The sequence below is a fragment of the Podarcis cretensis genome, assembly GCF_951804945.1.
Source record: "Podarcis cretensis genome assembly, chromosome: 14".
NCBI classification, from domain to species: domain Eukaryota; kingdom Metazoa; phylum Chordata; class Lepidosauria; order Squamata; family Lacertidae; genus Podarcis; species Podarcis cretensis.
This window is the reverse complement of record NC_137183.1, coordinates 55,323,627-55,351,526: the sequence shown is the minus strand read 5'-3', so window position 1 is coordinate 55,351,526 and position 27,900 is coordinate 55,323,627. Positions and strand designations below refer to the sequence as shown.

General features: G+C 55.2%; 1 protein-coding gene across 1 annotated transcript; it reads right to left on the bottom strand.

Moving 5' to 3' along the window:
- Positions 1-500: 500 nt before the first annotated feature.
- On the bottom strand, positions 501-11,875 carry TFAP4 (transcription factor AP-4). The gene is given in 9 exon segments (XM_079953910.1): positions 501-1,873; positions 3,790-3,951; positions 5,125-5,265; positions 5,625-5,795; positions 6,135-6,233; positions 8,810-8,975; positions 11,495-11,769; positions 11,772-11,812; positions 11,815-11,875. Coding segments are annotated over 9 exon segments (1,296 nt in total). The 5' UTR covers positions 11,861-11,875; the 3' UTR covers positions 501-1,678.
- Between the last annotated feature and the right edge of the window lie 16,025 nt (positions 11,876-27,900).

Below are 27,900 nucleotides of genomic sequence, written 5' to 3'. Positions count from 1 at the left end.
CCACTTCATATAATTCTATCTTTTTATTTTATTTTATTGTTTTTTTTTCTATGTTGTAGACGTTTTTATTTTTATCTGTAAGCACCTTGAATCCCTATCAGGGCAAAAGTAGTACTGTAGTAGTAGTAGTATTAATTTGCTGTAAGCCTGCCCTGAGGCCTTAGGGAGAAAGGTGGGTAATAAATTCTAATACAGTGGTACCTCTGGATGTGAACGGGATCCGTTCCAGAGCCCCGTTCGCATCCAGAGCAGAACGCAACCCGCATCTGCGGGTCGCAATTTGCCGCTTCTGCGCATAACGTCATTTTGAGCGTCTGCACACGCGCAAGCGGTGAAACCTGGAAGTAACACATTCCATTACTTCTGGGTCACAGCTGAGCGTAACCTGAAAACGCTCAACCTGAAGCGACTTTAACCCGAGGTATGACTGTAATAATTAGAGGAGAAGATGCAGCCCCCAAGTCCGCACCCCAAAGACCAACACCCCAGACAAAGGCATCTAAAAAACAAAGTACAAACTTTATTTTGTTTCTTTACAAAGGCACAAGCCTCATTTTTCCCACTTTCTTAACAAAATATAATAGCATCTCAATGAACACGAAGACCCGAAAACTGTAAAAAAAGAGAAAAAAAGAACAAAAACAAAACAGAAAAACCATATAAAAAAATGAAAGAACTGAGGAACAGCTGCGGCTGGGGAGGAACCTACCAAATACCAACAGCCCTAAACAACACTGGCCTAGGCCTCTAGCCAAATTGGGGGAAGCTGGGTGGGGGGGGAACGGGGAAGGACGCAACAAAAAGCAACGATCACAGAACACGCACGCCCTCATGACCCAGTCGGACCCACGGAACAGATTAAGTGCTTCGAAAAAAAGGAGGAAAGAAGCCACGGGGGGGGGGGCCAAAAGTGGCCAACGTGGCAGGCTGAGGCCCACCCCAGAAACGGCGCCATCTTTGAAAAGGGACACCCCCCACCCAGACTGCAGCTAAGGCCAAAAACCTGAACTGGCCCCCTGAGAACAGAGGGAAGCCTGCCGTCCCGTGATGCAGGAGGGGACTGCAGGCAGGGGCCCCCGGGGTGGCAGCGTGGGCATCGGCCCTGCTATGGGCAGACCTTCCGTCGCCCCCTGGGTCCTTTTGCCTCCCCTGGGGGTGATGCCGGGGAACCAAGCCCCAGGCAGAGCTCGTGAGGAGGCAGTCCTTGAGGGGCCCTTGCAAGGCCAACTAGCAGGGAGGAAACAGGAGGCCCAGAGAAGTCTATCGCAGAGATTGGGGGGGGGGACACACGACTGGGGAGGCAAGGCAACCCAGCAGGGCCTAGGAGGGTGCCAGGAGATGGGGGCACCTGCCACTCTGCGTGGCCGCAGGCAATTTATATGAACGTTCCCCCCTGAGTATTTGGGGCTCCAATCTGGCCCACACGGTCGCACGCAGGCCAGGCACTCTGAAAACCCCCGTGCTGCTGCCCCCTCCCCTCTGCCCCCCTCCCCGTTGGCTTTGAAGAGGGCAAGGATTCGGCCCCTGCAGGTTCTAACGCTCCCGTTTACAGTATCGAAAGGTCATAAAAGAGACCCGAATTCCATGGTATTTTGTAAAAAAATTCAGCGCAAGTTTCTCTGAAGTCCCCTCACCCACACCCTGCCCGCCTGCCCGCCCCCCCGCGGCCAGGTGGGGGTCAGGGCATCTCGGCCTTGCTGTGCTCCATGGAGTCGCTGTCGTCCGCCTCGGAGTCGGAGGCCGTGTCCGAGTTGGAGGGCTCCAGGCTGGTCTGCGCAGGGGTCACGATGACGGCACGACGGCGCTCCTCCTCCTCTTCCTCCTCCTCCTCCAGCAGCCGCTTCTCCTGTGTCCCCTCGATGTGCTGGATTGCCTGGGTTTTTTTGGGGGGGAGACACCAGTGTGAGACAGCAAGCTGGCCCCCCTGAATCCCCCCAAGACTCTGTCTGCGGAAAAGAAGCTCCCAGGAGCTGTCTAAGAGAGTGCCCGGCAGATGGCATCTAACGCGGGTAAAGCTAGCAAGGATGTATAGAACAAAAAATAAGACATGTTGGAAGTGTGGAGAGGTGGAGGGTGACCTCTACCATATGTGGTGGACCTGTAGTAAAGTGAAGGGCTTTGGGGAATTAGTCTATAACGAACATAAAAAAATCTTTAAATACACTTTCCCAAAAAGACCTGAAGCTTTTCTACTGGGAGTGATTGGAAAGGAAATTGAAAAAAAAAAAAAGATAAAAACCTCTTTCTATATGCCACGACAGCAGCCAGAAATATGTTAGCTCAGAATTGGAAAACAGACATAATACCAAATATAATGGACTGGCAGGTTAAAATGATGGACTACGCAGAACTGGCCAGACTATCAGGAAAATTAAGAGATCAGGACGAGCAGAAGTTTCAAGAAAATTGGAGTAAATATTTGATGTATATAAGAAACAATTGTAAATCTTTGAAGACATTGGTAGGGTTGGAACAACTCTTACAGCGTGTAGCTGATAATATGATATATAAAGTATGTGACATTAGAACTTTATTTGATACTTACCAAAGAAATGGAGGGAACTCAGAGGCATGATAGAGCCTAAGTTAAATATGTGACCTATATATATATATTTATGAATGTATGTATGTTTACTGAAAATCCATAAAAATTTAATTTGCAAAGATCAGAGAGCGCCTGGGAAGAGTCCTTGGCTATGTCCACCGGCAGCCGGAGGGCCCCGCGGGGTCTAACCAGATCAGGGGCCCTGCAAGGTCTCAGACCCAGGTGGGGGGGGGGGTTGCAGAAGGGCCTTCCCCAACCCCTTCGTACCCCAGAGCCTTTGAGCTGCCTGGGACTGGTCAGAATCAGGTCCGCGTCTGCCAACAGCAGCCGGCCACAAATCCTTTCCGCTCAGGGGCTGAGGATCGAAGCTGAGACTGAACGGCACCAAGCAGCATCAAGGAAGGCTCAGTGGTTAGAGCACCTGATTTGCATGCAGAAGGTCCTGGATTCAGTTTCTGGGGATTCAGCCCCAGGGAAAGGGCACTTCCCCCCTCCTCTCTCTTCCCCTGACCCCAAAGGGATCGCCAGGAGAGCCTGTTGAGCAGCAAAACCTCAAAAGCACTGCGGAGTCTAAGATTTTGCGGACCTCAGACCACTTCCACAGAAGCTTTCTGCTATGAAAAAGGAGCCACAAGACGCTGCATCATTTTCTAACAGGAGTGCGTCTCAAAAATAGCAGACAAACCACACCCAAAATTGCACACGGATGAGAGACCTCCATCTCCCACCAGGCTTAGAGGTTCTCTATGGAGGGCTGCCCCCCTGCACCCCCCACAACTGCTCTAGAAGGATCCAGCATCTCTTTCCTCGCCTGGAGCTGAGAAAAAGGTGGGTGGGCGGGGTAGAAATAATGAATTATTATTATAAATTATTTTTATGGGGGCTTGTCACACAGCAACTAACAACACTCGTCCAGGGAAACAGGACACAGGTGCAAAATTTGGTGCATTTCTGGGGGCTTCTGTCTTCCAGGGCAGGTGCAGGACACCTCAAAGTCAGAGTGAACCCTCAGCACCTGGAGTGATTGGCTGTTGTCTCCAGGATATGGCTTGGCTCACTCACTTGAGCCATGCAGCGCTTCTGCAGCCCAATGCCCAGCTAGGCATTGGCCCATCCCCTCGTACCCAGGGGATCCCTCCCTGCCCTCCCTCGGGATGCTGCTGGGGATCTGAACCTGGGACCTCCTGCGTCCAAATCCAACGCTCCCCTGCCCCCCCCCACGGACGCGAGTCTCCCCGTCTCACCTGAACGATGGTATCCAGATTCTGCCTGGATGTGGAGATAGTGTTGATCACGGAGGACGGGCCCATGGTTACCACGGTGACGTGGTGAGAGGGTGGCAGCGGCGCAGGCACGATCACAGTCGGGTGGTGGGTGGGGGCTGGGGGGCCGTGTGCCGACAAGAGCTGTGGGGGGGAGAGAAAAAGAGACCGGGGCCACCTCTAAGAAGGTCCTGCAATCAGAGGCAGAATGGCTGAGCCTGGAGCAGATAAGACCTTGGGGCAGGGAGTTGGCTCTGGCCTAGAGAGGCAGCCACGAGCCACTCCTGGCTCCTGATGGGGGGCGGTGGGGGGTCTCCCTTTGTCCAAGGGGATTCAGGCCCCACATGGCCACGTCTGGAGGGGAGAGCAGGGGCTGCAGCCTTGGCCTCCCAGACCCCCCCCCCCCAAGAACAAAGGCAGTTGGAAGGTGCTGGGGTTTGTTGCAGGCAGGTGACCTGCGCTGTGCCCCCCCCACCCCGACCCACAGGGCTCCCCCTGCTGCTTGAACTCGTGGAGCAAGGGCTTGGAAGAGGCAGACCCCGGGGTGGAAGTGACTACATAGCTTCAGGCCTCTCCCTGCAGGGGGAGCCCAGAATCAGTACAGGGTGCGCCACCCCCTCCATCCTCCAGGAGGGACCTGGGGACAGCAAGGCACCTCCAGGAAGATGTGGGCAACCCAGGTAGGCAGGCAACAGGGCATGAGAAGGTAAGAAGGGCATATTGCATCAGGCCATTGGCCCATCTAGGGTCCATCATTCTGTTTTGACAGCAGCCGCCCAGGCACCCATATGGGGAAGCTCATGAGCAGAATATGAGCACCCTTCTCCCGCTCTGTGGTTTCGCCCCACCGTCAAGAGCTGCAAAAGGCAGCTGAGATTTCCTAGCACCACAGAAGCACTGCAGAAGCAGCAGCCAGGCCTGCAGGGGCTGGGGCTGTGCCACGGAGGGGAGGGCAGTTCCCACAAGACCCCTGCCCCCCAATTCCAGCCGGAGCTGCAAGGGAAAGCCTCTTGCCAAACACTCCACAGTTACGGATGCGTGGAACCTGGCCGAGTGGCAGTGGCTTGCCGGGGATGGAGCCCCCGAGCCTCCTGCCTGCCCAGGTGTGCAAGGACCCTCCCCGGGGGGAAGGAAGCATTGCTGCAGCAGCCAGGCCCCCAGGTGAATGCTGAGCCCTCCTTCGGGAGGCACCGTCCAACTCCCTTGGATTTTAGCCCCCACGAGTCTCCCGGGGGACTCTGGGGGGCTGAGGCAAGAGCGCTGGCACCCCCAGCTGCATCCCAAGGGGGCCGAGTGGGAGGCAAGCCGCGCACTCACCTGGGGGCGGCCCTGCTGCTGGTGCTCAGGTGTCTCCTGGCGCAGGAGCCTCACCTGTTCCTGCTGCTGCTGCTGGAGCTGAACCTGCTGCGCAATCACCTTCAGCTTCTCGGGGTACATGTGGGCCTCTAAGGAGCGCACCTGCCGGGGGACCAGGAGAAGAAGGCCCTGTCATGGGCTGGGAGGGCACGGCAACACCCCACAAAGGTCACAGAGAGGCCCAGGCACTCAGTGTGCCAGTCGGGTGCACAATGGGCATACCCTGTTCTGCACCCCATTCGCAAGGGAAACCAAATTCCTTGGCCAAACCTGCTACTCTTTGCTCTCTCTGTCCCCCCAGAAACATTCTGGGGCCTTCACTGGTTTGACAGCACCCTGAAGGATGCGGCCCCGGGAGGTTGCTCCTCAACTGTGGGGCCAGGGAAGTGGTCCAAGCAATCTCCCCTCCCAGCCAAGCCCACGGAGACCCCACGGCCCAGGCAATGCCCCCATCCTCTCACCTGCTCCTCCAGCATCAGGCGGACGGAGCGCTCCTTGTCCAGCTGTTGGCGCAGCTCAATCATCTCCCGGCGGAGGTCCTCAGCCTTCTCGTCCTCCCAGATGTCTGGGGACCCGATGCCCTCGTCTTTGTCCTCCGCCCTCCGCCGCTTCGGGGAGGAGCCGCTGAACTCCTGGCCAAGCAGATGCAGCGTGAGCATCAGGGATGGGGAGGCCGGGGAGAGAGAGAAGGCCCGCCCTCCACTTCCTCCTCTAATGCAGCCAAGTGGGGACCAAGAGGGCACGGCTCAGCCACGCAAAGCAAGCCACAGGCTTGTGGCAGCTCCAGGGAGAAAAGGAGCACATGCAGAGCCTCCCCACCCTCTATGCATAGAGGAGACCACCCCCACCCCAGTCTGGAATATTATATGTGCGCATGCTCAATCTCTCTCTCTCTCTCTCTCTCTCTCTCTCTCTCTCTCTCTCTCACACACACACACACACACACACGAGGGAGCAGCCTTAGCAGATACCTGGATGAACCTCTTGAGCTGGGCGTTCTGCTGCAGCAAACGTGTCTTCTCCTGTTCCAAAGAGAAGATGTACTCTGCTGTCTGCTGGAGAATTGCTGCCTGGGGAGGGGCAATTGGAAGGTGGGGGGGGGTGCAGTGTCAAACATAAAATCCAGCATGTATCATCATCATCACCATCAAAATGCAAAATAGAAGTGCAAAATAAATAGTTAAAACATTTATACCCTCCTCCCACAAACACACTGGTCTGGCAGCTAAAGGCATATGATGAAGGCACCAGGCGAACCTCTCTGAGGAAAGCATTCCACAAATGTGGAGCCACCACAGAAAAGGCCCTCTTCTCATGTTGCCACCCTACGGACCTCCTGTGAAGGAGACACGCCAAGAAGGGCCTCAGAAGATGATCTCGGGGTCTAGGTAGGTTCACATGGAAAGAGGCAGTTCTTGAGGTATTGCAGTCCTGAGCCGCTGAAGGATTTCTAGGTCAAAACCAGCACTTGGAATTGGACGCCGAAATTAATTGGCAATCAATGCAGTTGGGCCAGGATTGGTGTAAGATGCTCAAACCGCTGTGCTCCAGTGAGTAACCTGGCCGCCGGATTCTGCACCAGCTGAAGCTTACAATCAATCTCCAGAGGCAGCCCCATGTAGAACACCTGGCAGTAACCCAACCTAGAGCCTTGGTCCCATAGAAGCCCTTTTCCAGCTCAAGGGTCCCCACAGAGAAGACGAAGATGCAGCTCTTCCACAAGCAGGCAGACCACCTAAGAATGGGGGGTTGGGGGGGCACAGGCAGAGACATGGTGCCCCTTGTGCCCTCCTTCAGGTCAGCTGGATCTGGAGCAGGAGGAGAGGACAGAGGGTGAAGAAAGAGCTGTGAGTGGAGTGGGGCCCTTTCCCCGGCCCCTGGACCCCCTGGGAAGCTCAACCGACCTGCTGGACCCAGGTGAACGGGACGCAGCCTGAGGAAGGACCAGCCACCTTGAGCTGCCCATAAAAGGGCAAAGCTCGCTGTTTCCAGGAACTCTTCTCACTGTGAGACTTTTGTGGGTGAGCTGAGAGTTGGTTTGGACCCTGGGTGAGCACCCTGAGGGCGCGCCAGAAGGAGAATGAACTGATATTGATTTATCCATGTTAATAACAGTATTAAGAGAACATGTAGCTGTGTGCTTTTTGTAATATTGTAAGTTGTCTGCTGCTGCTGCTTCAGTTTTTGGTATGCTGCTTAGATATGATTTTAATATATTAAGCGGTACAGCGAGTTCCACAGTTTCACTGCGCTGTGTGTGGAAAAGTCCTCCTTCCTTTAGCCTGTGCTGAGCCTCCCTGCCTTGGGCTTCCTGGGAAGACTATATGGGGCTGTTGGTTCTCCTCCTGCCTTTGCTCCAAGGAGCAGAAAATGAAGCACAGAGGGTCTCTTCTCCCTCCACCCAAATTTTATCCTCATAACAGCTCCGTGAGGAAGCTCAGGCTGAGAGCTGGGGACTGGCTGACCTGGAGGTGGGCTTTAAAAAGACAGTGTTTGGACCTTTCCGCACAGGGGACTCTCGCCATCCCCTTGATGATATTGGCGGCCCTTTTTTGAACCTTTTCCAACTCTGCAATATCCCCTTTGAGGAGAGTTGGCCTGAACTGTACACAGTATTCCAAATGCAGCCCCATCATTTGAACGATGGCATTATGGTAGTGGCAGTTTTGTTTTCTATTCCTTTCCTAAAGATCCCTAGCATGGAATTTGCCTTTTTACAGCTGCAGATCACTGGGTCCACATCATCTTTGAGCCAGCTAACACAACCATCAGTTCAGACTCCAGGAGCATCTATGTGAAATTAAGATTATTATTTTTTGCCCAAACGTGCATCCCTTTACCTTTGTTTATACAGTCATACCTCGGGTTACATCCGCTTCAGGTTGCGTTTTTTCAGGTTGCTGACAGCCAAAACCTGGAAGTACTGGAACGGGTTACTTCCGGGTTTCGGCAGTCACGCATGCGCAGAAGTGCTAAATTGCGCTTTGCGCATAAGCGCCGAATCGCAACCCGCGCGTGCACAGACGTGGGTTGCAAACGCTGTGAGTTGCAAACGTGCATCCCACACGGATCGCGTTCGCAACCCAAGTGTCCATTGTACACTGAACTGCATTTGTGATTTTACCACCCATTTGCTCCTTTCAAAGCTCTTCTCTTCCTGGTTCAACCACCCTCAACAATTTAGTGCCACTGGCAGACTTGGCCACCTCAGTGCTCACACTGAGCACAAGATTGTTTATGAACAAATTAAAAAGCCCCCATACCAATCCTTGGGGGACTCCACTTTCTACCTCTCTCCATTGGGAGAACTGCCCATTGATTCCTCCTGTTTCCAGTTTCTAACCAAATCCTGCTCCCTAAGAGGACCTCTCCTCTTATCGCGCAGCAGCTAGACTTAGTACTAAGGTTAAACTCAAGTGGAATCCTAGGAGTCAGGAGCCTCCAAGCCAAGCTCCTTGCATCTGGTACACAGAAAATGCCAAGCTCAGCTGCTCCCCATCCCAACCTCTGTCCGCTGCCACAATCACCAGCAATTTTTTTTTGGGGGGGCGGGGTCATACATGGCACAGCACAGAAGTCTCCAGAAAGGACTAGCAGGCAGCCCCCCCCGGTGAGGAAAGGGCTTTGTAAAGCGCCTGACCCTTACCTTGCTGAGCTTCTCCCCATCCGTGTGTGGGATGAGGGTCTTCAGCGACTGGAACCCTGCGTTGATGCTTTGCATGCGGCGCCGCTCATTGCTGTTGGCGATCTCCCTGCGTATCCGCCGCTCCTGGTCCCTTTGCGTCTCTGGGGTCAGCGGGATGTTGGCCAGGCTGCGGGGGAGACGAGCAGCTTTAAGGGAGGCTCAGTCCCTCTGCGGCCCTGAAGAACGGCTGCCCGCCAGCGGGCCCCAGGGCTGGGGGGTGCCGTGGCTGCCCAGAGGGTGTAGGGCTAAAGCTCTTGCCTGCTCTGGTCAGCACAGCCAACAGCCAGGGATGGGGGAAGTCAGGAGACACCATTGCAAAGAGGACAAAGGGTCTGATTTGGCACAGAGTGAGATCCCGCCTGCCTGCCCAAATAACACACAATTTGACTGAAATGCCCGGTTGGGTCCTGTCCTGAGAAATGAGCAGGGGCTCGTTTTCTTTTAATGCCTTTAAATGAAACGTCAACACCGCGTTGGCCTCTAAAGCAGATCCCTGCAGCCTGGGAACTCGAGTGCTCCTATGGAGAGATGGGGACCCATCTGGTCCCAGGCAGGTTCACGCCTTAGAGGGCTCAGGCTGGCAGGCTAACTCCACCCTGAATGGCACAAGCTGCCCCAAAGCCTCAGAACCTTTGCCTAGAGGGACCCGCAGGTAGCTGGGAGGAGGAAAAGGATGCGAGCAACAAGCGATGCATTATCCCCCCCTGAATGGAGAGCTGATCCAGGGGTGTGCTGGGCCTCAGGCCAACTAATATGCAGCAATGACTTTTTTAAATAAACAAAAAATCACTTTGGGGCATACCAAAGAGTTAAGACAGAAAAGTTTTTTTAATATGCCCAACTATTCAACACAAAGTCAACTCACAGCTGCAGGACTGTCTCCCAGCACAGGACCCTCACCAGGCGGGGGTGGGGGGTGAGCTCCAGGTTTGGCAGGCAGCAAGATCCGACCAAGGAGGAGAGATAGGCTAGAGACAAACTGGGGGTGCTTTTTACACAATTGCTTTATTCCTTTCTTTGTGCATTGTGTGTAGACTGCAGAGATCAATTGGAGGAGCCAACCTTCAAGGGGCCTTTGGTCAAGCAGGTTCCCAGCACAGGGCCAAGAGCCTGAACATCTGTTTGACTTAAGTCCACCCCACGAGGCGCTGGTCTTTTAGACCTCCTCCAACTCTTGAGAAAAACTCTCCTCTGTCTCCGGGCTGAGATCTTGGACCAGGCAGAAGTGCTCTCTGCTGGCGCTAAGAGAACCCACAGGAGGAATGTGCAACTGGCCGCTACCTGGGAGCAAGAGGGAGGGGTCGTGGGAGGCCACTTGGACGCGCAGGGGAATCCCACCACCACCATTTGTGATGGGTTCAAATCCCGCGGTCCCTGGGCTCCAGCTGGCACCTGAAAGCCACCGTTTGCCAATGCATAAAAGGCGGGGGGGGGCAGGTAAGCCAGGTGTATGTGGCGGGAAAAGAGTCGGGGGGGGGGGGCCCGGCCAGCGACCAGGGCCAAAATTTGGAGCGGAATTACACCCGCCCCCCAGCAGCGCTGGACCCTCTGCCCCGACCAGCCCGCCCTGCCCGCGCTCTGGCCGCAGGAGCTCAGCCGAGGTACCAGCGGGAAGCGGGGCTGCCCCACTGAGCAGAGCGGCAGGAGCGCGGCCAAGGGTCCCGGGCTCCCTTTGTCTGGCGGCAGCCCCGGGCGGCGTCCGGGCTCCGTCGGGCACAAAGGCGGCCCGAGGGCGAGGAGCGCGGCGGCCCCGCGCGGAAGACGCGGCCCTGCAAAGCAGCAGCAGGCCAGGCCTGCCCCGCGCGGCCTCCGCAGCCCCAGCCACGTGCGCGGCTGGCCCGGAGCGCCCGGGCGCCTTTGTGCCGAGCGGCGGCGGCGGCGGCGGCGGCGTGGCCCGGCCGAGCGCAGCACTACATGTCCCGGCAGCCCGCGGCGGAAAGGCCCGCCCCTTCGGAGGCTGCACAGTCACCGCCAGGCTAGGCCCGGCCGCCGCCGCACCAGTCCCCACGCGGCCGGGCGGCGGCCCCGGCGCCCCGGGGAGCCCCGACGGGGCGGCTGCTCAGCCCCGAAAGCCCCTCGCCCCAGGGGGAGCCCGGCCGGGCAGCCGGGGCGGGCGGCGCGCCGAGGGGCAGGCCAGGGAGCCGCGGCGGCGGCGGCGGCGGCATGGCTGCCTTGTGCCCTCCTCCCTCCCTCGCCCGCCCGCCCAGCTGCACGCCTTCGCCTTCGCCCTCGCCGCGCCCGCCCGCTCGCCCTCCCGGCCGGCCGGCCGGCAGCCCCTCGCCGCCGCCGCCGCCGCCGCCGCGCTCCCTCGTCGGGGCTCGGGCCGGGCGCGCAGCCAGGCAGGCGCAGCGAGCGCAGCAGGTCGGCGGCGGCGGCGGCGGCAGCATGGCCGGGGCGCCCGCTCTGCCTGCAAACAGACCCACGTGCTCCCGCCAGCGGCCCTCCCGCCGCTCCGGGGGGCGACCGAGGGAGAGGGAGACCCCGCCGCCCTCCCCGCGCAGCCCCGGCCCGAAGCGCACGAGGGGGAGTCCGGGCAGCGGAGGCTCGGCCGGCCCGGCGCTCGGTGCCGCTCTCTTTCCCCCCGCCCGGCCCGGCCCGGCCCGGCCCGGCTGCCCGTCTCCCGGGCTCGGCGGGGCGCACACCCACCTGCACAGCCCGCCGATCACCTCCTTCTCGGATTTCCTGAAGTGCTGCAGCGACGGCACCTTCGGCGCGGGCACCATGAAGTACTCCATGCCCGGCCGGGGAGGGAGGGAGCGGCGCCCGCGGGGATCGGGGCCGGGCAGGCGGCGAGGGGGCTGCGGGGGCGCGCGCGGCGGCGGCGGCGGCGTGTGCGTGTCCGTCCCCCGCCCGGCGGCGCCGCTGCTGCTCCTCCTCGGCTGGCTCGCTGGCTCGCTCGCTCCTCGGTGCGGCTCCGGCTCCTCTGTGCGCGTCTCCTCAAGGCGGGAAACAGCTGGTGCGAGCGCAGCGCTCCCTCCCCGCCGGCGCCGCCTCCGCCAGCCACCGGCCCATGTAAACAAAGGACTATTTGCCGCGGCCCCCGCGCCCCGCCGGCGCCCCCCCGCCCGCCCCCCGCCCCGCGCGCGCCCGCCCGCGCCCCCCGCCGCCCCCGCGCCTCGCCTGGCCCCGCGCCCGCCCGCCCCGCCGCCCGCCCGCCCCGCGGCTGCCTGCGCCACGCCGGGGTGATGCGGCCCATCAGCTGACGGCTTGGCACCGAGCAGCCCAGCAGGAGCGCACGGGCGGGCGGGCGGGCGGGCGGGCGGGCCAGGCAACCTCCGAGGGGAAGCCACCCGCGTGGCCTTGGGGCGGCAGTCGCCGCGGGCTCGGACCCCCCCCCCCCCCGCCAAGCGCGGGCTCTGCCCCGAGGAGCTTCCCATCTGCGCGCTGGTTGCAAAGGGAAGGGAGCCAGCGGGAGAGGCGCGCCGCGAGGCTCCGGCGCAGCAGCCTTTCCTGGAGAAAAACGGCTCCGTTGCTCGCCAGTAAACACCCGCAGGAGCCCAGCCTTGCCCAGAGGAAGATCCTGGCACTGTCGGAGGCTCTTCTGGGGAACCTCTGGCCTGGCCCTTCTGGACCAGGATCTGCACAGCGCACACGGCAGGCAAATCCTCCTGATCGGGGCCAGCAGGGACAGGCACCCTCTGCCCAGCCAGGACCTGGGGCATTTAATTGTGGCTTTCGTGTCAGCTGCAGTTGGAATGCAGGGATATTTATTTATTACTGATATTAACATCATGCCCACTCTGAGGCTGCCTAAATTTACAAAGGCCCTACATCCATGCTGGCAATAAAAGCCTTAAAATGAGGCAAGGAAGATAAATTTCTCCTGTGGGTGACACGGGGTGACTCAAGGTTAACTAGTGGTGCAGCAAAAAGACTGCTAGCACATTTGCAAAATTAAGCTGAGTCCAGTATGGTTTCTGAAGAGCCATGGGGCAGAAAATCCCACAAGCGGGGTAAAAATACAATAATAATACATTAGGAGTCCCCAGCAACTTGCAGCCCCTCCAGGACTCGCAAAGCCCACATCCTGAGATGGACTTTCCCCTCTCCCTAACGGTTGGGCCGGCCCTTTCCTCGCCAGCTCTTCTCCAGCTGCCTCCTCAGTTAGCTGACTGGTTCCCTGCCCCTTTGCAGCTGGTGCCCCTTCTACTTTCAAGAGGTTGGGGAGGAGCCTGTGCTGTGCAGGTGTATGTGCCATTTCTCCCCTCCCCCCCCAGGCAGCAGGTCAAGGCCCCTCTCCCCACTGAGGCCCTTGGGGGGCACCGGAAGGGCAGGCCAGAATGGGCTAGGCAGGCCAGAGGCCTGGTTCAAGTTCGTCTGTGCAGGGCCTGAGCAGAAGAGTGTTGGTGGCACCCTGCAGCCAGGCTGGGTCTGCAAGACGGAGTTGTTCTTGGGGAGCGGGTCGGCTCCTGTGCACTTAGAGCCCAGCCCAACTATTGTCCTTTAGCGCCTGGCCGCCAGAGCATCCTTTATCTGACCAACAACTTGTCTTCTGGGAGAACAGCCGTTTCTAACTCAGCCTCCCCCAGCTTGGTCTCTTAGGATGTTCTGGCCCAGAATTCCCATCCGCACCAGGTGTGGGGGGGAAGTGGTTCTGAGCAGTGACCCTCTCCTCCCTGCCACCATAAATGCACAGGCACACACTATCCTGCCTGGGGGAGAGGCAGGCAGGAACTCGCCCGCTGGAGGGGCAGTGCCAGGGACCCCTGGTTCTGAGCAGCAGATTTTGGAGAAGTGGTATTTTCTGCCCTACATCCTCTTGCGTTTTGTGGGGGGAGGGTTTCAACAGAGCAGCAGCAGCAGCCACCCAGAGCAGGATAGGACCTTTGGGGCCTTTTGGGGTGGGGTGACAAATGTCTGCTCCCCGGACAACAAGCACATCATTTGCCTCTGGCTGGTCTGGTCTAGAGCTCCTTCCAGCACCCTTTTAACCCTACTGGGGAGAGAACTCAGCAGTGGTGGTGGCCGTGAGCTACTCCCGCCCCCCTATCCCAGCTGGCAGGCAGCCACGCTCCACTCCGCCCTGGCCACTCACTCACCTTGGCAAGGGACTTCCCCAACCAGCTCTGAGGGTCTAACTGAGCTTGTCTGCCAACGCCCCGTCCCCAAAACAGGCCAGTACCCAGGAGGAGCCAGCTTCCGCCAAGCCTGGAGACTGGTTCACTTCTCCTGCTGCAGCTGCTCTCTGCTGAGAACTCTCCTGCATAGCTGGGGCTGGGGGCCGTGGCCCTGAGACAGCTGACCCCAGGGCAGCAGGAGCACTTGGGGTCCCCCCTTCTTCTGTTCCACAACGGATGTGGCTCCAACTGCCAGGGAACTCTCAAGGCCCGGCATTCCGCCCCCCCTCTTGGTCCAGGCCCAGGCCTCTGCTGCAGGGTGAAGGGAGAGAGACTCCCTACACTCTGGCCAGTGACCAGAGGCAGAAGCCACACCTCAAAAGCCTCTGCACCAAGGCTGCAGCTGCCCCTCTTGCCACCTCTCGGCTGCTGTGCCCGGCATCTCTCTTCATTTTGCCCCTCTCCCTTTCAGCCCGCAGGAGAGAAGGGTGGCAGAGGGGAGGTGCCCGTTGGTTCCTTTTCCCAGTGTGGCCTGGTGTGCCAGCTGCCAGCTCCCCCCCCCCAGGAGGAAGGAGGCCTGCCCTCAGCCATGCATGCATTGGTTCTACCCAGGCTAGACAGCTGCAACGCATTCTGTGTGGGGCTGCCTTTGAAAATCGCTCAGGATCATTATACCTCAAGAACCACCTCTCCCCACATAAGCCAATCCGGACCCTGAGATCATCCTCTGAGGCCCTTTATGTGTCTCCTCCACAAGAGAGCCAGAAGGTGGCAACACGAGAGCGGGGCCTTTTCTGTAGTGGCTCCCTGTCTGTGGAATGCTCTCCCCAGGAAGGCTTGCCTGGCCTCTTCATTTAGGTGACAGGCAAAAACATTCCTCTTTAACCAGGCCTCTGGCTGATTGATATTCTACAGGCTTTTAAATGTGTTTGTGGAAGGGGGGGGTATTGCTTTGTTGCTTTTGTTTTAACTTTTTATTTGTGCTTTTACTTTGTATTTTTATCTTGTGACCTGCCTTTAGATCTTAGGATGAAGGGTGGTATGTCAGTCTAATAAATAAAATAGAAATGATCTGGAAATGCCAGTGGTGTGGAATGTTGCTGTTTCTGCGCTGACTGAGGGTCAGATGATCAGAGCAGATAACACCAGTGCTGAACCAGTTCTGTGCTGGGGATGTATGCGTTTCCAGTTCAATGTGCTGGTTTTGTCCTTTAACCAGCTTGTGACCACGTCACTTGAAGGACCAATTGAAGGTTGCTCACTGGCTGCCTTTAAGGTTAGTTTGGTTGATGGGCAGGAGGCGGTGCCTTCTCACTAGTGGCACCTCCCTTACAGAACTCCTTCCTTAGAGAAGCCCACTGAGCTCCAGTATTCAAAGCAGCCTCCAAAACTTGCCAGTTTTGAATGGATTTTATTGGTTCTAGTTAGTCATGCTGCAATTTTGTCGATTTCACTGGTTGAATTATTGCATTTGAATGTGCTGCTGCTTTTGCATATCTTTTGAATGTGAGCATTCCATCATCATCATCATTGTTTATTATTTCTACCCCGCCCATCTGACTGGGTTTCCCCAGCTACTCCGGACAGCTTCCAACAGAACATTAAAACACAATAAAATTAAACATTAAAAGCTTCCCTAAACAGGGCTGCCTTCAGAAGTCTTCTAAAATTCAGATAGTTGTTGATTTCCTTGACATCTGATGGAAGGGCATTCCACAGGGCAGGTGCCAACACCGAGAAGGCCCTCTGCCTGGTTCCCTGTAACTTGGCTTCTCGCAGGGAGAGAACCATGAGAAGGCCCTCGGAGCTGGACCTCAGTGTCCGGGCAGAACGATGGGGGTGGAGATGCTCCTTCAGGTATCCTGGGCTGAGGCCATTTAGGGCTTTCAAGGCCAGCACCAACACTTTGAATTGTGCTCGGAAACATACTGGGAGCCAATGTAGGTCTTTCAGGACAGGTGTTATGTGGTCTCAGCGGCTGCTCCCAGTCACCAGTCTAGCTGCCCCACATAGAACGCATTGCAGTAGTCCAAGCAGGAGATAACCAGAGCATGCGCCACTCTGGCGAGACAGTCTGCAGGCAGATAGGGTCTCATCCTGCGTACCAGATGGAGCTGGTAAACAGCTGCCCTGGACACAGAACTGACCTGTGCCTCCATGGACAGCTGTGAGTCCAAAATGACCCCCAGGCTGCGCACCTGGTCCTTCAGGTGTACAGTTACCCCATTCAGGACCAGGGAGTACCCGACACCAGCGTGCCCCCTGTCCCCCCAAAACAGTACTTCTGTCTTGTCACAATACTGTATTGCAGTGTGTCTTGTGTGTGTCTTTTCAACAGTTCACCCCCTTGGGTGGGCCTGGTCTAGAGAGGCAGCGTCCAAATATTTAAGAGAAGAAAGCTGGGCAGCCTAGAGAGACAGGGGTCCGTTCCTGCTGCTCCTTGCTGTGACATGACTTGCTTAGCTTCTCGAGGGCCCCCCCTTCCGTTTCTTGTCTTGCCGTCCCCCAGAGCCGTTGGAGGAGGAGGCGGTTTCCAAAAGCCACCGAAGAAATCGGATGTGGATGACAGTCTGTGTCGCAAGAAGGGCACGGGAGGCTGCTGGAGGGGAGGGGAGGAGGTGCGCGCAGGCCGAGCAGAGCCCCAGGAACGGCCCTTCTGAGCTCCAGCTGCGGCTCTTTCTGCGCAGAGTTTTGTGGCACCTGAAAGCTCACCCCTTTTGTGGCCTCGAAGGTGCCACGGGGCGCTGCCCCTTCTGCGGCTGCAGCCTCGAGGCTCCTGCCCAAACTCTCCCAGCCAGGCGGGCAGAAGGCGGCTGCCACGCCAGGCGCTGCCTTTGCGCTCTCGTCTTGTTGGTTTCAGTTTCCTGCTCTGCAGCTGACGCGCAGGAGCTGCCTGACCCCAGCTGCAAGGAAGAGAGAGAGAGCCGAGGGGAATTGTCTAGTCAGGCTTGCTTGCCTCCGCCCTGCAGCCCCGCTTTACGCAAAGAAGCAGCGGCAGCAGCACCCTCGAAGCAGCGCCCTCCATCCACCAGGCGCCAGGACCTGGTGCCCAATAAAATAATAACTCCTTGGGCAGGATTGATTGTTCTTTCCCCCCGACCCCAGTCTCTGCGCTCTGAGTCTTTCCGACTTCGCAGTGGTTCAGTTTACTTGGGAGGAGGTGATCCCAGCGGCTCCCGACTATTTCTCTTGCTACCATCAACAAAATCCTGCTTGGCTGCCTGATTAAGAGTTCCCTGCGTGGAGAGCCACCGCCACGGACCGCCTGACCTCTCGGCTGCTCCGCTCGCCGCCAGGGATGCTTTTGTGCAGGGGTCAGCTGCACCGAGAGGGGAAGAAGGAAGGGACAGGCCCGCAGGGCTCCTGCTGCTCTCTGCCAAGGCTGGGCCAGCCAGCCCAACTCTCGCGGAGGCGCTGGTGCAACTGCCACGAGGGGGCCGGTCCCTCGGCTGCCCTTGCGGAGCTCGCAGCTGCTGCAGTGAGGGCGCAAGGTGCTGGAGGAAGTTGCACGCCTGCCGAGAGGGGCTGGATCAGTGCAAAAGGCTGCTCAGTTGCCCACAAAGCGGAAACAGAAAGGAGACTGCACTTGCCCCTTTAGCCTCCCGCTGCAAGGCGAGAGCCACCTTCAAACATCCGAAAGGCTGCTTGTCACATGCAAGAGGGAGCAAGCTTGTTTTCTTCTCCTCTGGAGGGCAGGACTCGAACCCATGGCTTCAAGAGGTGGGGGACTCTCCTACCTTGGAGGTTTTTAAGCAGAGGTTGGATGGTCACCTGCCATGGATGCTTTAGTGGAGATTGCTGCATTGCAGGGGGTGGGACTAGATGACCCTCAGGGTCCCTTCCGGCTTTACAATCCTATGATCCTAAGATGGCCAGGTGTTCTCCCCATCTTGGTTCCTAACTGGGACAATGCTGTCTCTGCCGTTGGGACAACAAGCCCAGCCCACTTCCGAAAAGTTCTCAAGGTGCCTGGCACTGAACACAGGTGGAAGGGTCCGTTCCCCAAACATCCCTTTAAAAAAAAACAAAAAACTTTTATTGATAAATGCAATACTTACAAACACAAACCAGAACACTAAACAAACTGATTATACATAGATACATGTACTGGAATCTAATTGGCCAAAATATTGGGAAATTTTGGAGCAGGAGGGAGACAAATTGAAATTGCAGAGCTATGAGAAACTTAAAGATAAGGTGCGAGACTGGTTATATTACTTTCAAGTAAGAGAGGCCTATAATTTGGACAGGAAAAATGGCTTCCAGGTGGAAAAATCAAAGTTGGAAACAGAACTACTAGAACCCAATGCTAAGATATTGTCGAGAATGTATAATCTGCTGTTGAAATGGAATACTGAGGATGAAACGGTAAAATCTGCTATGATAAAATGGGCACAGGATGTTGGTCATAACATTATGTTTGCTGACTGGGAACAGTTGTGGACCACCGGCATGAAATTTACGGCATGTAATGCCTTAAGAGAGAATATTATGAAAATTATATATAGGTGGTACATGACCCCGGTCAAGCTTGCAAAAATCTACCATTTGCCCGATAATAAATGTTGGAAATGTAAAGAAACTGAAGGAACATTCTTTCACCTTTGGTGGACGTGCCCAAGGATTAAGGCGTACTGGGAAATGATTTATAATGAACTGAAAAAGGTATTTAAGTATACCTTCTTGAAGAAACCAGAAGCCTTTCTCCTGGGCATGGTTGGCCAATTGGTGCCAAAGAAGGATAGAACTTTTTTTATGTATGCCACTGCAGCAGCAAGAATACTCATCGCAAAGCACTGGAAGACACAAGATTTACCCACCTTGGAAGAATGGCAGATGCAAGTAATAGACTATATGGAACTGGCCGAGATGACCGGCAGAATCTGAGATCAAGGAGATGAGCAGGTGGAAGAGGATTGGAAGAAGTTTAAAGTTTACTTACAAAAATATTGTAAAATATATGAATGCTGAGGACATTGAAAATGAAACGAAGGGGTTCTAGTGATTAAGATAAGTAAAAGTATAAAGGGAGGGATAAAGGATGAAAAGGAACAATGAACGATCTTGCTGAATTAATTTTTAATTGGAATACAAGAAAGGAAGGCGGGTGGAAGTAAGGGAAATAAGGTTTTGAAGGTTATAAATTTGAAAGAGAGCTTTTTTATGTTAAAATTTTCTTTTTTATGTTTTCTCTTTTTTGTATTTTTGTGATTTTTGTTGATTATTGTTGGTTTGTTAAAGTTTTTTTTCTTTTTCTTCTGTAAAACCTAATAAAATATTATTTAAAAAAAATACATAGATACATGTACACCTCTCAACTTAGATTACAAAAAAAGAAAACAAACATACAAACTAGACATACAAATTGGACTTGCCTCCACCTATATGTGGCTTCCTTCGTTTCTTTTGGCTGTGTTGTCAATATTATTTTTGACTATCTTATACCCATTTCTTCTTCGTCCCCCCAACATTCCGTCGCACTCCAAGGGGACCAAGGAACGGCGTGGGCGGGGCTATGCAGATGAAGGGGCGGGGCGGGGCGGCTTGGTGGGGCGTCCGCGCCGTGGAAAGGCGTGGCTCTTGCCCGACCCGCAGAGCGAGGGCCCCTTCTCGTGGGGCTCTCCGTTTCTTGCCTTTTCACGACCAGAGCGACTGCCTGCAGGTGGGATTGTGGCCAAAGGATGGAGGGCTGCCCTTTCGGCCGGGCTGAGAGAGAGGGGGGCGCAGCGAAAAGCCCCGGCTGAGGGGGCAGCACAGGCGAACCCTCCAGTTGGGGGGAGCCAACTGCCTGGCCCCATGCAACCCCCTGGGGGGGGGGGAGAAGAGCGAGCAGCCCGCCCTCCTCTCTCGCCCGGAGGCACGTTCTCCTCCTGCCCCTTTCCGGCTCGCTCTTGGGCGAGGCCCTCTGCCTTTCCATCTCCCCCATCGGCCAGGATGCGTGCAAAAGAAATAGAACTACTTAACTGACCAATTGCGAAAAAATTGCCAAGGGAGGCGAGCAGGAGCCTTGGTTTCCCCCTAGTGGCCTGAAATGTGCACTGCAGCCTCACAAAGCAGGCAAGGGAAAGCATCTGGTAATTCCAGGTGTAAGGAAGTTTTGTTTTTTAAGGGTTGGTGTTTTATTATGTTTTTATATCTGTTGGAAGCCGCCCAGAGTGGCAGGGCCACCGAGTCAGATGGGCGGGGTACAAATAACAGTATCATCATCATCATGCACAGAGGATGAGGACGGCCACACACCTCCGTCCTTCCGGACTCAAGCATGAAGCTCACTGGGCGATTCTGGGCCAGCCTGGCCGACCTCACAGGGTTGTCGCAGGGATTAAGTGGGATAGCCAGAGTTTGCATGGCAGAAAGGCCCAAGTATATTTTGGCGATGTTTTGCCAAAATTTATAAATTAAAATCCAACCTTTGTTGGAAATGTAACAAAGAACCTGGAACGATAATTCATATGTGGTGGGATTGCAAGGAAATAAAGAAGTTTTGGGGAGTTTAAGAAAATGCTTAAAAAAAAACCTTGATAAAAAATCCCGAGGGTTGGTGGGCAAAGACATACCACATATGAAAAAAACAATCTTTTTATATGCAACAGCAGCTGCCAGGGTAGTGATTGCCACTAAATGGAAATCTCAAGACACACCAACAAAGGAAGAGTGGATTTGTAAATTGAGTATATAGAATTGACAAAATTAACTTCAATTATAAGATATCAATCAAATCAAAAATTAAGAATGGAGAGGAAGTATTTCAAAGATTATATGCCAAAATATTGTTCTAGAAATGACATGCTAATAGGCTTAGAATAAAAAATGTAAGCAATAACAAAACCAGTAAAGAAAGAAGGAAAAATCAGAATTTAACAAAAATAATTTATTATAGAATGTAAGGGGGGAAAGGTAGAAAGAAATATAAAGAAGTCGAATTGCTGTGGAGGGAAGTAGAGGGTGGGGGTGGGTTTTATAATTAAGTGTATAATTATGCAGCTGTTGTAATTTAGATATTATATTTTATGTGAGGGAATCATTGGGAATTTTGGTTATTATGTATATATGTTAAGTTTCAGTAAAGATCTTTGGGGGGAAAGAAAAGAAAAAGAAAGGCCCAAGTACACATGAGATGAGGCAGGCAGCTTAGGAAGCCGTTGGTTCCATGTCCTATTTTTTGCTGCTGTCAGATTCTACCCAAATGGTGCTGCAGGCAGCTGATGATGATGGCAGAAATATACTGTAATAACGAAATGCAATAGAGCAAGGGTGTCAGGACTGCACAGAATAAATGAGAATACTCTTGCAAAAAAGGAGCAAGCAGAGAGGGAAGCCCGCTGAGAAGAGAGTGGACCGTTTTATTATTTGTTTGTTTTTTAAACGCTAATGAACTCTGTTTTCTTAAAGCAGATGTAAAATGGCCCGTGGAATCCAGCCACCCTTTCTTCTGCCTGGGCGATTGTTTGTTGAAGGGCTTGTTCCTGAGCGAGAGACTGGAGAAGGGGTCAGTTGGCCCCCTGGCTCTCTGCCCGGGGAAGGCTGGGGAACTGCATGGATCGATTGGAGGGTATTTTGGGACTTTTGCTTTGATTGATTCATTGCACTTTATTTTTCATTGATACACCATTTGCCATCCCAGAGGTCTTTGGACCAAAAAGCCAAACATAAATAAACCTGGACAGAACACTTCCTCTGCCTAAAAGCCAGGCAAGGGGCCGGGAGCGCTCAATCTCTGGAGGGAGATCAGAGGAGCTTCATGCTGAACAATCTCCCCATACAGCTGCTGGGGTGAGGCAGCTGTACTCAGGCCTCATCTTTTAAGGGCCACCAATGAAGTCCCTTGCAGATGGAGGGGTCCTTCTTCAATCCCTCGCGATGGCACAGAGGCAGTTGCCGCGGGCAGTTTTTAGCAGCATTATTATTATCCTCATCAACTCCTCCTGAGCATCTTCTGCCAGGGATCCTTTTTGGCCATGGGGGTGGGGGGGTTGCCTAGTTCCCGTGCCCACACACAGAGGAGGACCTCCAGGGGGCATATTTGGAGGGTCTTTTCAATGTGCAGAGGGCATTGTCCTGGGAGGCAAGGGAGATAAGACTCCTTGCCCTGAAGATGGTGGGTTGGCACATTCATTTTTATCACAGCAATTCGGCCTAACAATGATAACTTCAAATTTGTCCATATTTCTAAATCCCTTTTCACTTCAATCCAACATTTTTCATAATTATCCTTAAATAAATTCACATTTTTGGCAGTCATATTAACCCCTAAATATTTCACTTTCTTAACCAATGTTAATCCTGTCTCCTCCTGAAACTTCTCTCTCTCATTCACAGTTAAATTTTTCTCTAAAACCTTAGTTCTCATCTTGTTCAACTTAAAACCTGCTACCTGTCCAAATTCTCAAATCAGTTCCAATACCCTTTTAGTACTAGATTCTGGCTCCTGTAAAGTCAACACTAAGTCATCAGCAAATGCTTTCAGTTTGTACTGTTTAGCTCCCACTTGTATACCTTTAACCTCTTGATCCTTTCTAATCATGTTTAACAAAACCTCCAGGACCGATATAAAGAGCAATGGAGAAATTGGGCAGCCTTGTCGTGTCCCTTTTTCAGTCTTAAACTCTTCTGTCACTACATTGTTCACAATTAATTTTGCCTTTTGTTCTGAGTAAATTGCACCTATACCATTTTCAAAACCTTGGCCTACCCCCATCCCCTATAGATTCTTCTTCATGAAACGCCAAGAGATGTTGTCAAAGGCTAAGGAGCGCTGAAACATCAGGGAGAAAGCTGGCAGGAAAGCACAAACCTGTTTTCTCTTTAGCTTCCAAGGAGCTGTGGAAAGCCTAGGTGGGTGGTTTGCCCCCAGCAGCCTCTCCTATACACAGTGGCATAGCATGGGTTGCCAGGGCCCAGGGCACCACCCACTGATGGGCTGGAACAAAGGGGCAGTAGCTCAGCCATCAACCCAAGTGGCAGCCATGGTGCCCTGTGAGCTTCAAGCATGGCAGAGAGCAGGTCGGGGAATTGGTCCGGAGTGAGACTCTTTCTAAAGCCCACGCAGAGGGTGCCCTAGCAACAAGGCATCACCCAAATCTGCCCCTTAGTCCACCCAAACAAACATTGGAAGATTGGTTTGTGAGGGGGAGGACGCACTACTACTGTCTTTTATGTTTTCTTTTGAAATTTTGCACCCCTGAATTTTGCTCCCGGGGCAACTGCCCCATGGCCCTGCCCAAGTTATGCCACTGCCCATAGAGGTGGTTCTGGCTATGGCATAAGAAGCCCTAAACAATAAATGCTTCTGGGCTTCATTTATTATAATACAATCCATTGTTGTTGTTGTTCATTCAGATGGGATTCAAGGCAGGAACTCCCACGTGTAGATGGAAGGTGGCGGGTGAAGGGGTGGCGGGTGAAGGGATGTCCCTCCTTTGAGGACCGAGGAGGTGCTGGAGGCAACTGGAGAGATTCAACGTTTTAAATAAGAAAGGAAGGAGAATAAGAGAGGGAAGCAGCTGGAGGAGGAAGAGGATGTCGCTGCAAAGGGAGGAGGGGTGGGAAAGAGGGGCAGCTGCAGGGCGGGGAGAAGAGAAAGTTTGAATGACTCGTGACAGGAGAAGAAATTATGGAAGATAAGGAAACATAAAAAACTGGTGGAAGAGAAGAGATGGGAAGGGCAACTATAAAATTAGCCTTTCCCATCTGGAGCTTCTGCATCCGCAAGTTCTGCCGAAAAGGCCACCTAGCTTGAGAGAAACTGAACTGCGGGACTCCCTGCCACAAGGGAAAAGGCTGCAGCAAAGCACTTAGCAATTGTCAGATTTGTATCAATAGAAAAAGGTATCTGAAACTGCCTGCTGACAATGTTAAATTCCACCTCTGTTTTGGCCAGGCCCCGTTCCTGAACGGCCTTTTTTGTGACGCGCGGGGTGGGGGTGGGGGTGGGGCTCCATAATTTCCATTCTCTCCAGGCGGGTAGAAAGCTGGAGGTTTTAAGCTCTTTGGGGGAGGCCCTTCTCTTGGTCGCCCCACCCTCACTGACACGCTTGATGGGGACGCAGGAGACGGCTTTCTGGGCGGCAGCTGCTCCTAGACAACTTTGGAACTCCCTGGCTGAAGAAGCCAGACTGGCTCCCTCCTTTTTGTCCTTCTGTCAGCAGGTGAAGACCTTGATCTGAAGGGCTTTAGGGAAGTGGCTGCTTTTAATGAAAGGGCAGGGTATAAATACAGGATACAACCACCACCACTTTGCTCTATTAGTTATGCACTTGCCATGTGCTGGCAGAGATAGCACTGATAGCATTTTGATGGGGTGGCACTCTTCTGCAAGGCAGGGGGTGGGGGCCAAGCACCGGCCTCCTGTCCCTTCCCCCACTTTTAATTAGTATAAAACCCACAGGGAGCCCTGTAGCAGAGACGAGCCCCTTGCAGAAAGCAGAGCTTGGAGTCGGCTGATGAGGCAGCTGGGCGTGTTGCACGGCACTGTGCTGGCACAACCTCAGCCACTGCCCACCACTTAAATTTCCCAGGGAAATCTGAGTTTGCTGTGGCATGGCCTGTGCCCAAAGTGCTTCCAAGTACCTAGCAGCAAAGAGACGGGTGCCAGGCAAGGGACCTGGAGGCCCTAGGGGCCACCCGGCTGGTGCTGCCAAGGCCCTGGCATGGGACCAGTTCTGCTCAAGCCTGGAAAGCCCAGAGCAGCCACCTGGCTGGGGCTAAGGAGGTCTGGTCAGCTGCCCAGTGGGAGATGCCATGGTGAAGGCAGGCAAGCGACACAGCACAGGGAGTCAGCAAGCTGGCTGTGTCCTCCAGCCCTTGGCCAGCCTGCAACCCACTGGGGGCAGCCCAGGTGGCAGCTTGGAGGTCAGAGTCAGCTGCTGCTCTGGGCGTCTTCCTCCGCAGACAGGTGGCTGGGGAGAGGGGGTGCGCCTCCCTCCCACACAGATCAGCTGGGCTTTGCCCAGTGATGAGGAAAGCCCCTTCCCTGGGTGATGCTGCCATCCTTCCCACTTGAGACGGTGCCAGGCCATCCTGGATTTGGGCAAGGTGCCCAGTCAACCCCAGAAGGTCCTCCTGCCTCCCTATGGTAAGGGGGTGGGGGGGGTCATCACTGGGAGAGAAAGAGCCCTTTGTTTCAGCTTTCCCCAAAGTGGGGAGCGGTGGAGGACACTCAGGGGCACCAAAGGACCCAGGGAGCTTTTTGCTTCATGTGCCCGCTCCCATTTCCTGAAGGAGAAGCCCACCCAGAGATTCCTGGCCCTGGATCTCCCCAAATCGGCAGTCTCCTGGGGAGAGGGGGTGGGCCCCCACAGCAAGGACCAGAACTGGGCAAGAGCAACCATTGGTACTTCCTCGAGAAAGGGACTCGGGTAGCTGGCCGTTGCCCCTTCCTGCACGGGCCGTTTGTGCCTTTCTCAAAAGCTTTGATCCTGCTCTCCTAGCTGCATGAAGAGCCCTGCAGGAACAGTGGGCCAGTGGCCTTTCTAGGCCTATGTTCTGTTTTCATGGTGGCAAAGTGGCAGCTGCCCCAAAGGGACTCCCAGCGACTTGGCATTCAGGGGGCATGATGGGCAGGGCAGCTAGGAGATTTCGAAAGCCCCCTTGCCTGTGAGTTTGGCTAGACGTCTTTTCAGGCCACCCCAGTTGGTGGCCATCATGGCTGCTTGTGGAACAGAATCCCAGAGTTATGCGTAAAAATAGTACTTTCTCTTATCTGCTGCGCATCTTCCAATGCTCAGAGTTCTAGTATGATGAGGAAGAAGAAATTCTCACTCTCCATTCCATGCACAATTGGTTACACCCCCCGCCATGCCTCTTACTTGCTTTTTCTCTAAAAAGCCCCAAAGGTTGAGACCTTTCTTTATCAGGGAGTTGATCACTTTTGTTTCTCTTTCTGAGCCTTTTCCAACTCTACAACATCCCTTTCAAGGGACGCATCCAGAACTGCGCACAGAGCTCCGACTGCGGCCCCACCAGAGGTTTGTTTAACCGCACGGTGATTCCTGAGGTTTTATTTTCAGTTCCTTTCCTAATGATCCCTAGCATGGAATTTGCCTTTTCCCGCAGGAGTTAAAATCTTTATCAAGCCATCCGCCGTGGCCCCAAATTCTCTCATTCCTGGTTAATCACTGCCAGTTCAGACTCAAGAAGCATATATGTGAAATTAAGACATTTTTGGTGTTTCCTGCTTGGCAGGGGGTTGGACTCGATGGCCCTGGTGGTCTCTTCCAACTCTAGGATTCTAAGATTTAGTTATCTTTCTCTTGGCATTTGCCATTTCACCTCCATTCACTCAGATAGGAGAGGTCCTTTAGCAGCTCATCACTGTCACTTTTTCATTTCACCACCCTGAACAATTTAGTATCATCGGCAAAATTGGGCCCTTCGCTGCTCACCCCAAAGTCCAGATCATCTGCCAACAAGTCGAAAAGCACAGAGGCAGTGTGGCCCAGGAGTTAAAGCCTTGGGTTGTGACCTGGGAGAGATCAGGTCTACTGATCCTTTTGCTGAATGGAGAGACCCGCGGGGAGAGGCGACCCAAGGAGCTGGACAGGGGAGTAAATCTGCACCCCAGAATTTTTTCCTTATCCCCCGGGTTCAGATCCTTGGCTCAGCTATGAAGCTCCCTGGGTGACCCTGGGGTCCAGTCGCTGCCTCTCAGCCTAGCCCGCCTCACAGGGTTGTTGTGAGGATAATCAAGGAGGCCAGAAGAGAGGGGCGTATTAATGTAGTCAGCATTACAAGGTCCCCAAACAGATCCCCTCGCGACATCTCTCCACCCACAGAACTGTCCCTTTCTCTCTCTCCTCTGCTTCCGTTTCTTAACCAGCTCCCCCTCCCCAAGAGGACATTTTTCTGGATTGCCAAATAAATCTCCGTCCCAGGCCTGCTGCTCAGCTGCTCTTGGAGGGGGTGTCCCTGGCTCAGCCCCCCCCCCCGCCAAAGGGGAGAAACAAGCCGCTGGGCAACAGCAGCTGCCGCCTCCGCCGCACCGATTGCCCTTGGGTTGCCATGGGGAAGCTCCGCGGCAGATCAGACTAAGCCCCCCCCCCCCCGCGGCCAAGAGGCCTTGGGAAGAACGGGACCTCCTCGGCTCCCCTCCCGGCCGGGCGTTTCCTCTTGGTCACATTTCAAGAATGCGCCCCCCCCCCCCCGTCCCTGCGCTTCCTCGCTCTGGGCGGGGCGTGCGCTCCCTTCCCCGGCCCCGCTCCCCAGCATCCTGCCTCCGGAAGGAGCTGCTGCTGCCCCCGCAAGGCCGGCCACATGTGCCAAGGAGGGCTGCTGCCAGCGCCGCGCAGTGCCCCCTCCCTGCGGCGGCGGGGGGGGGGGGAAGGCTGAGCAGCGCCAGCCTGACAGCCTCCCTCGAAGACAGAGAAGCAGGCGGCGGCGAGAGTCTTCCAAGGTTCAAGCCCCCGTGCGCCCCGGCAGCCTCTGGGGTGCCGGCGCCCCCAAGCACTGGCCCTATCTATGGGGCGGAGATTGCGCGCAGGGGACACCCGGCTTCTAAAAGCCAGGGGTCAAGCAGCTGAAAGGCTGGCTCGCCTCCGGGCCCCCGAGAGTCGCCTCTCTGACCCAGCTCCGTCGGGTTTCCCCTTCGCCCAGGGAAGGCAGAGTGCCTCTGGCCAAGGGAGGCTTCTCTGCGGAGCCCTCGTGGGAATAGCGGAGGGCGGCGAGGGGAGACGGGTCAGCGCCGCCTCTCCCTCCCTAGCAATCGGCCGCACGACGGGGCCGGGGAGGGTCCGCCTTGCTTTTGCGCATCCCACTGCGGCCGCGATCCCATCTCGGAAGCTCCTCTCTTCCCTCCTGCTCGCCTCCGGCGCTGCGAGCCGCTCTTCCTCCGGGCCGGGAGGACCCAGGCGTCCGGCGAGAGCCCCTCCCCCCAAGCTAGAAACGCAGCTGCGCATCCCTGGATTTGAGGAGGGGGCGGGCTGCAGAGAGAAGTGGCTCCACCCGGGCCCCGTATTGCGTGGTGGGGGGCGCTTGGATTCCTGGGGAGGGGGGAGGGAC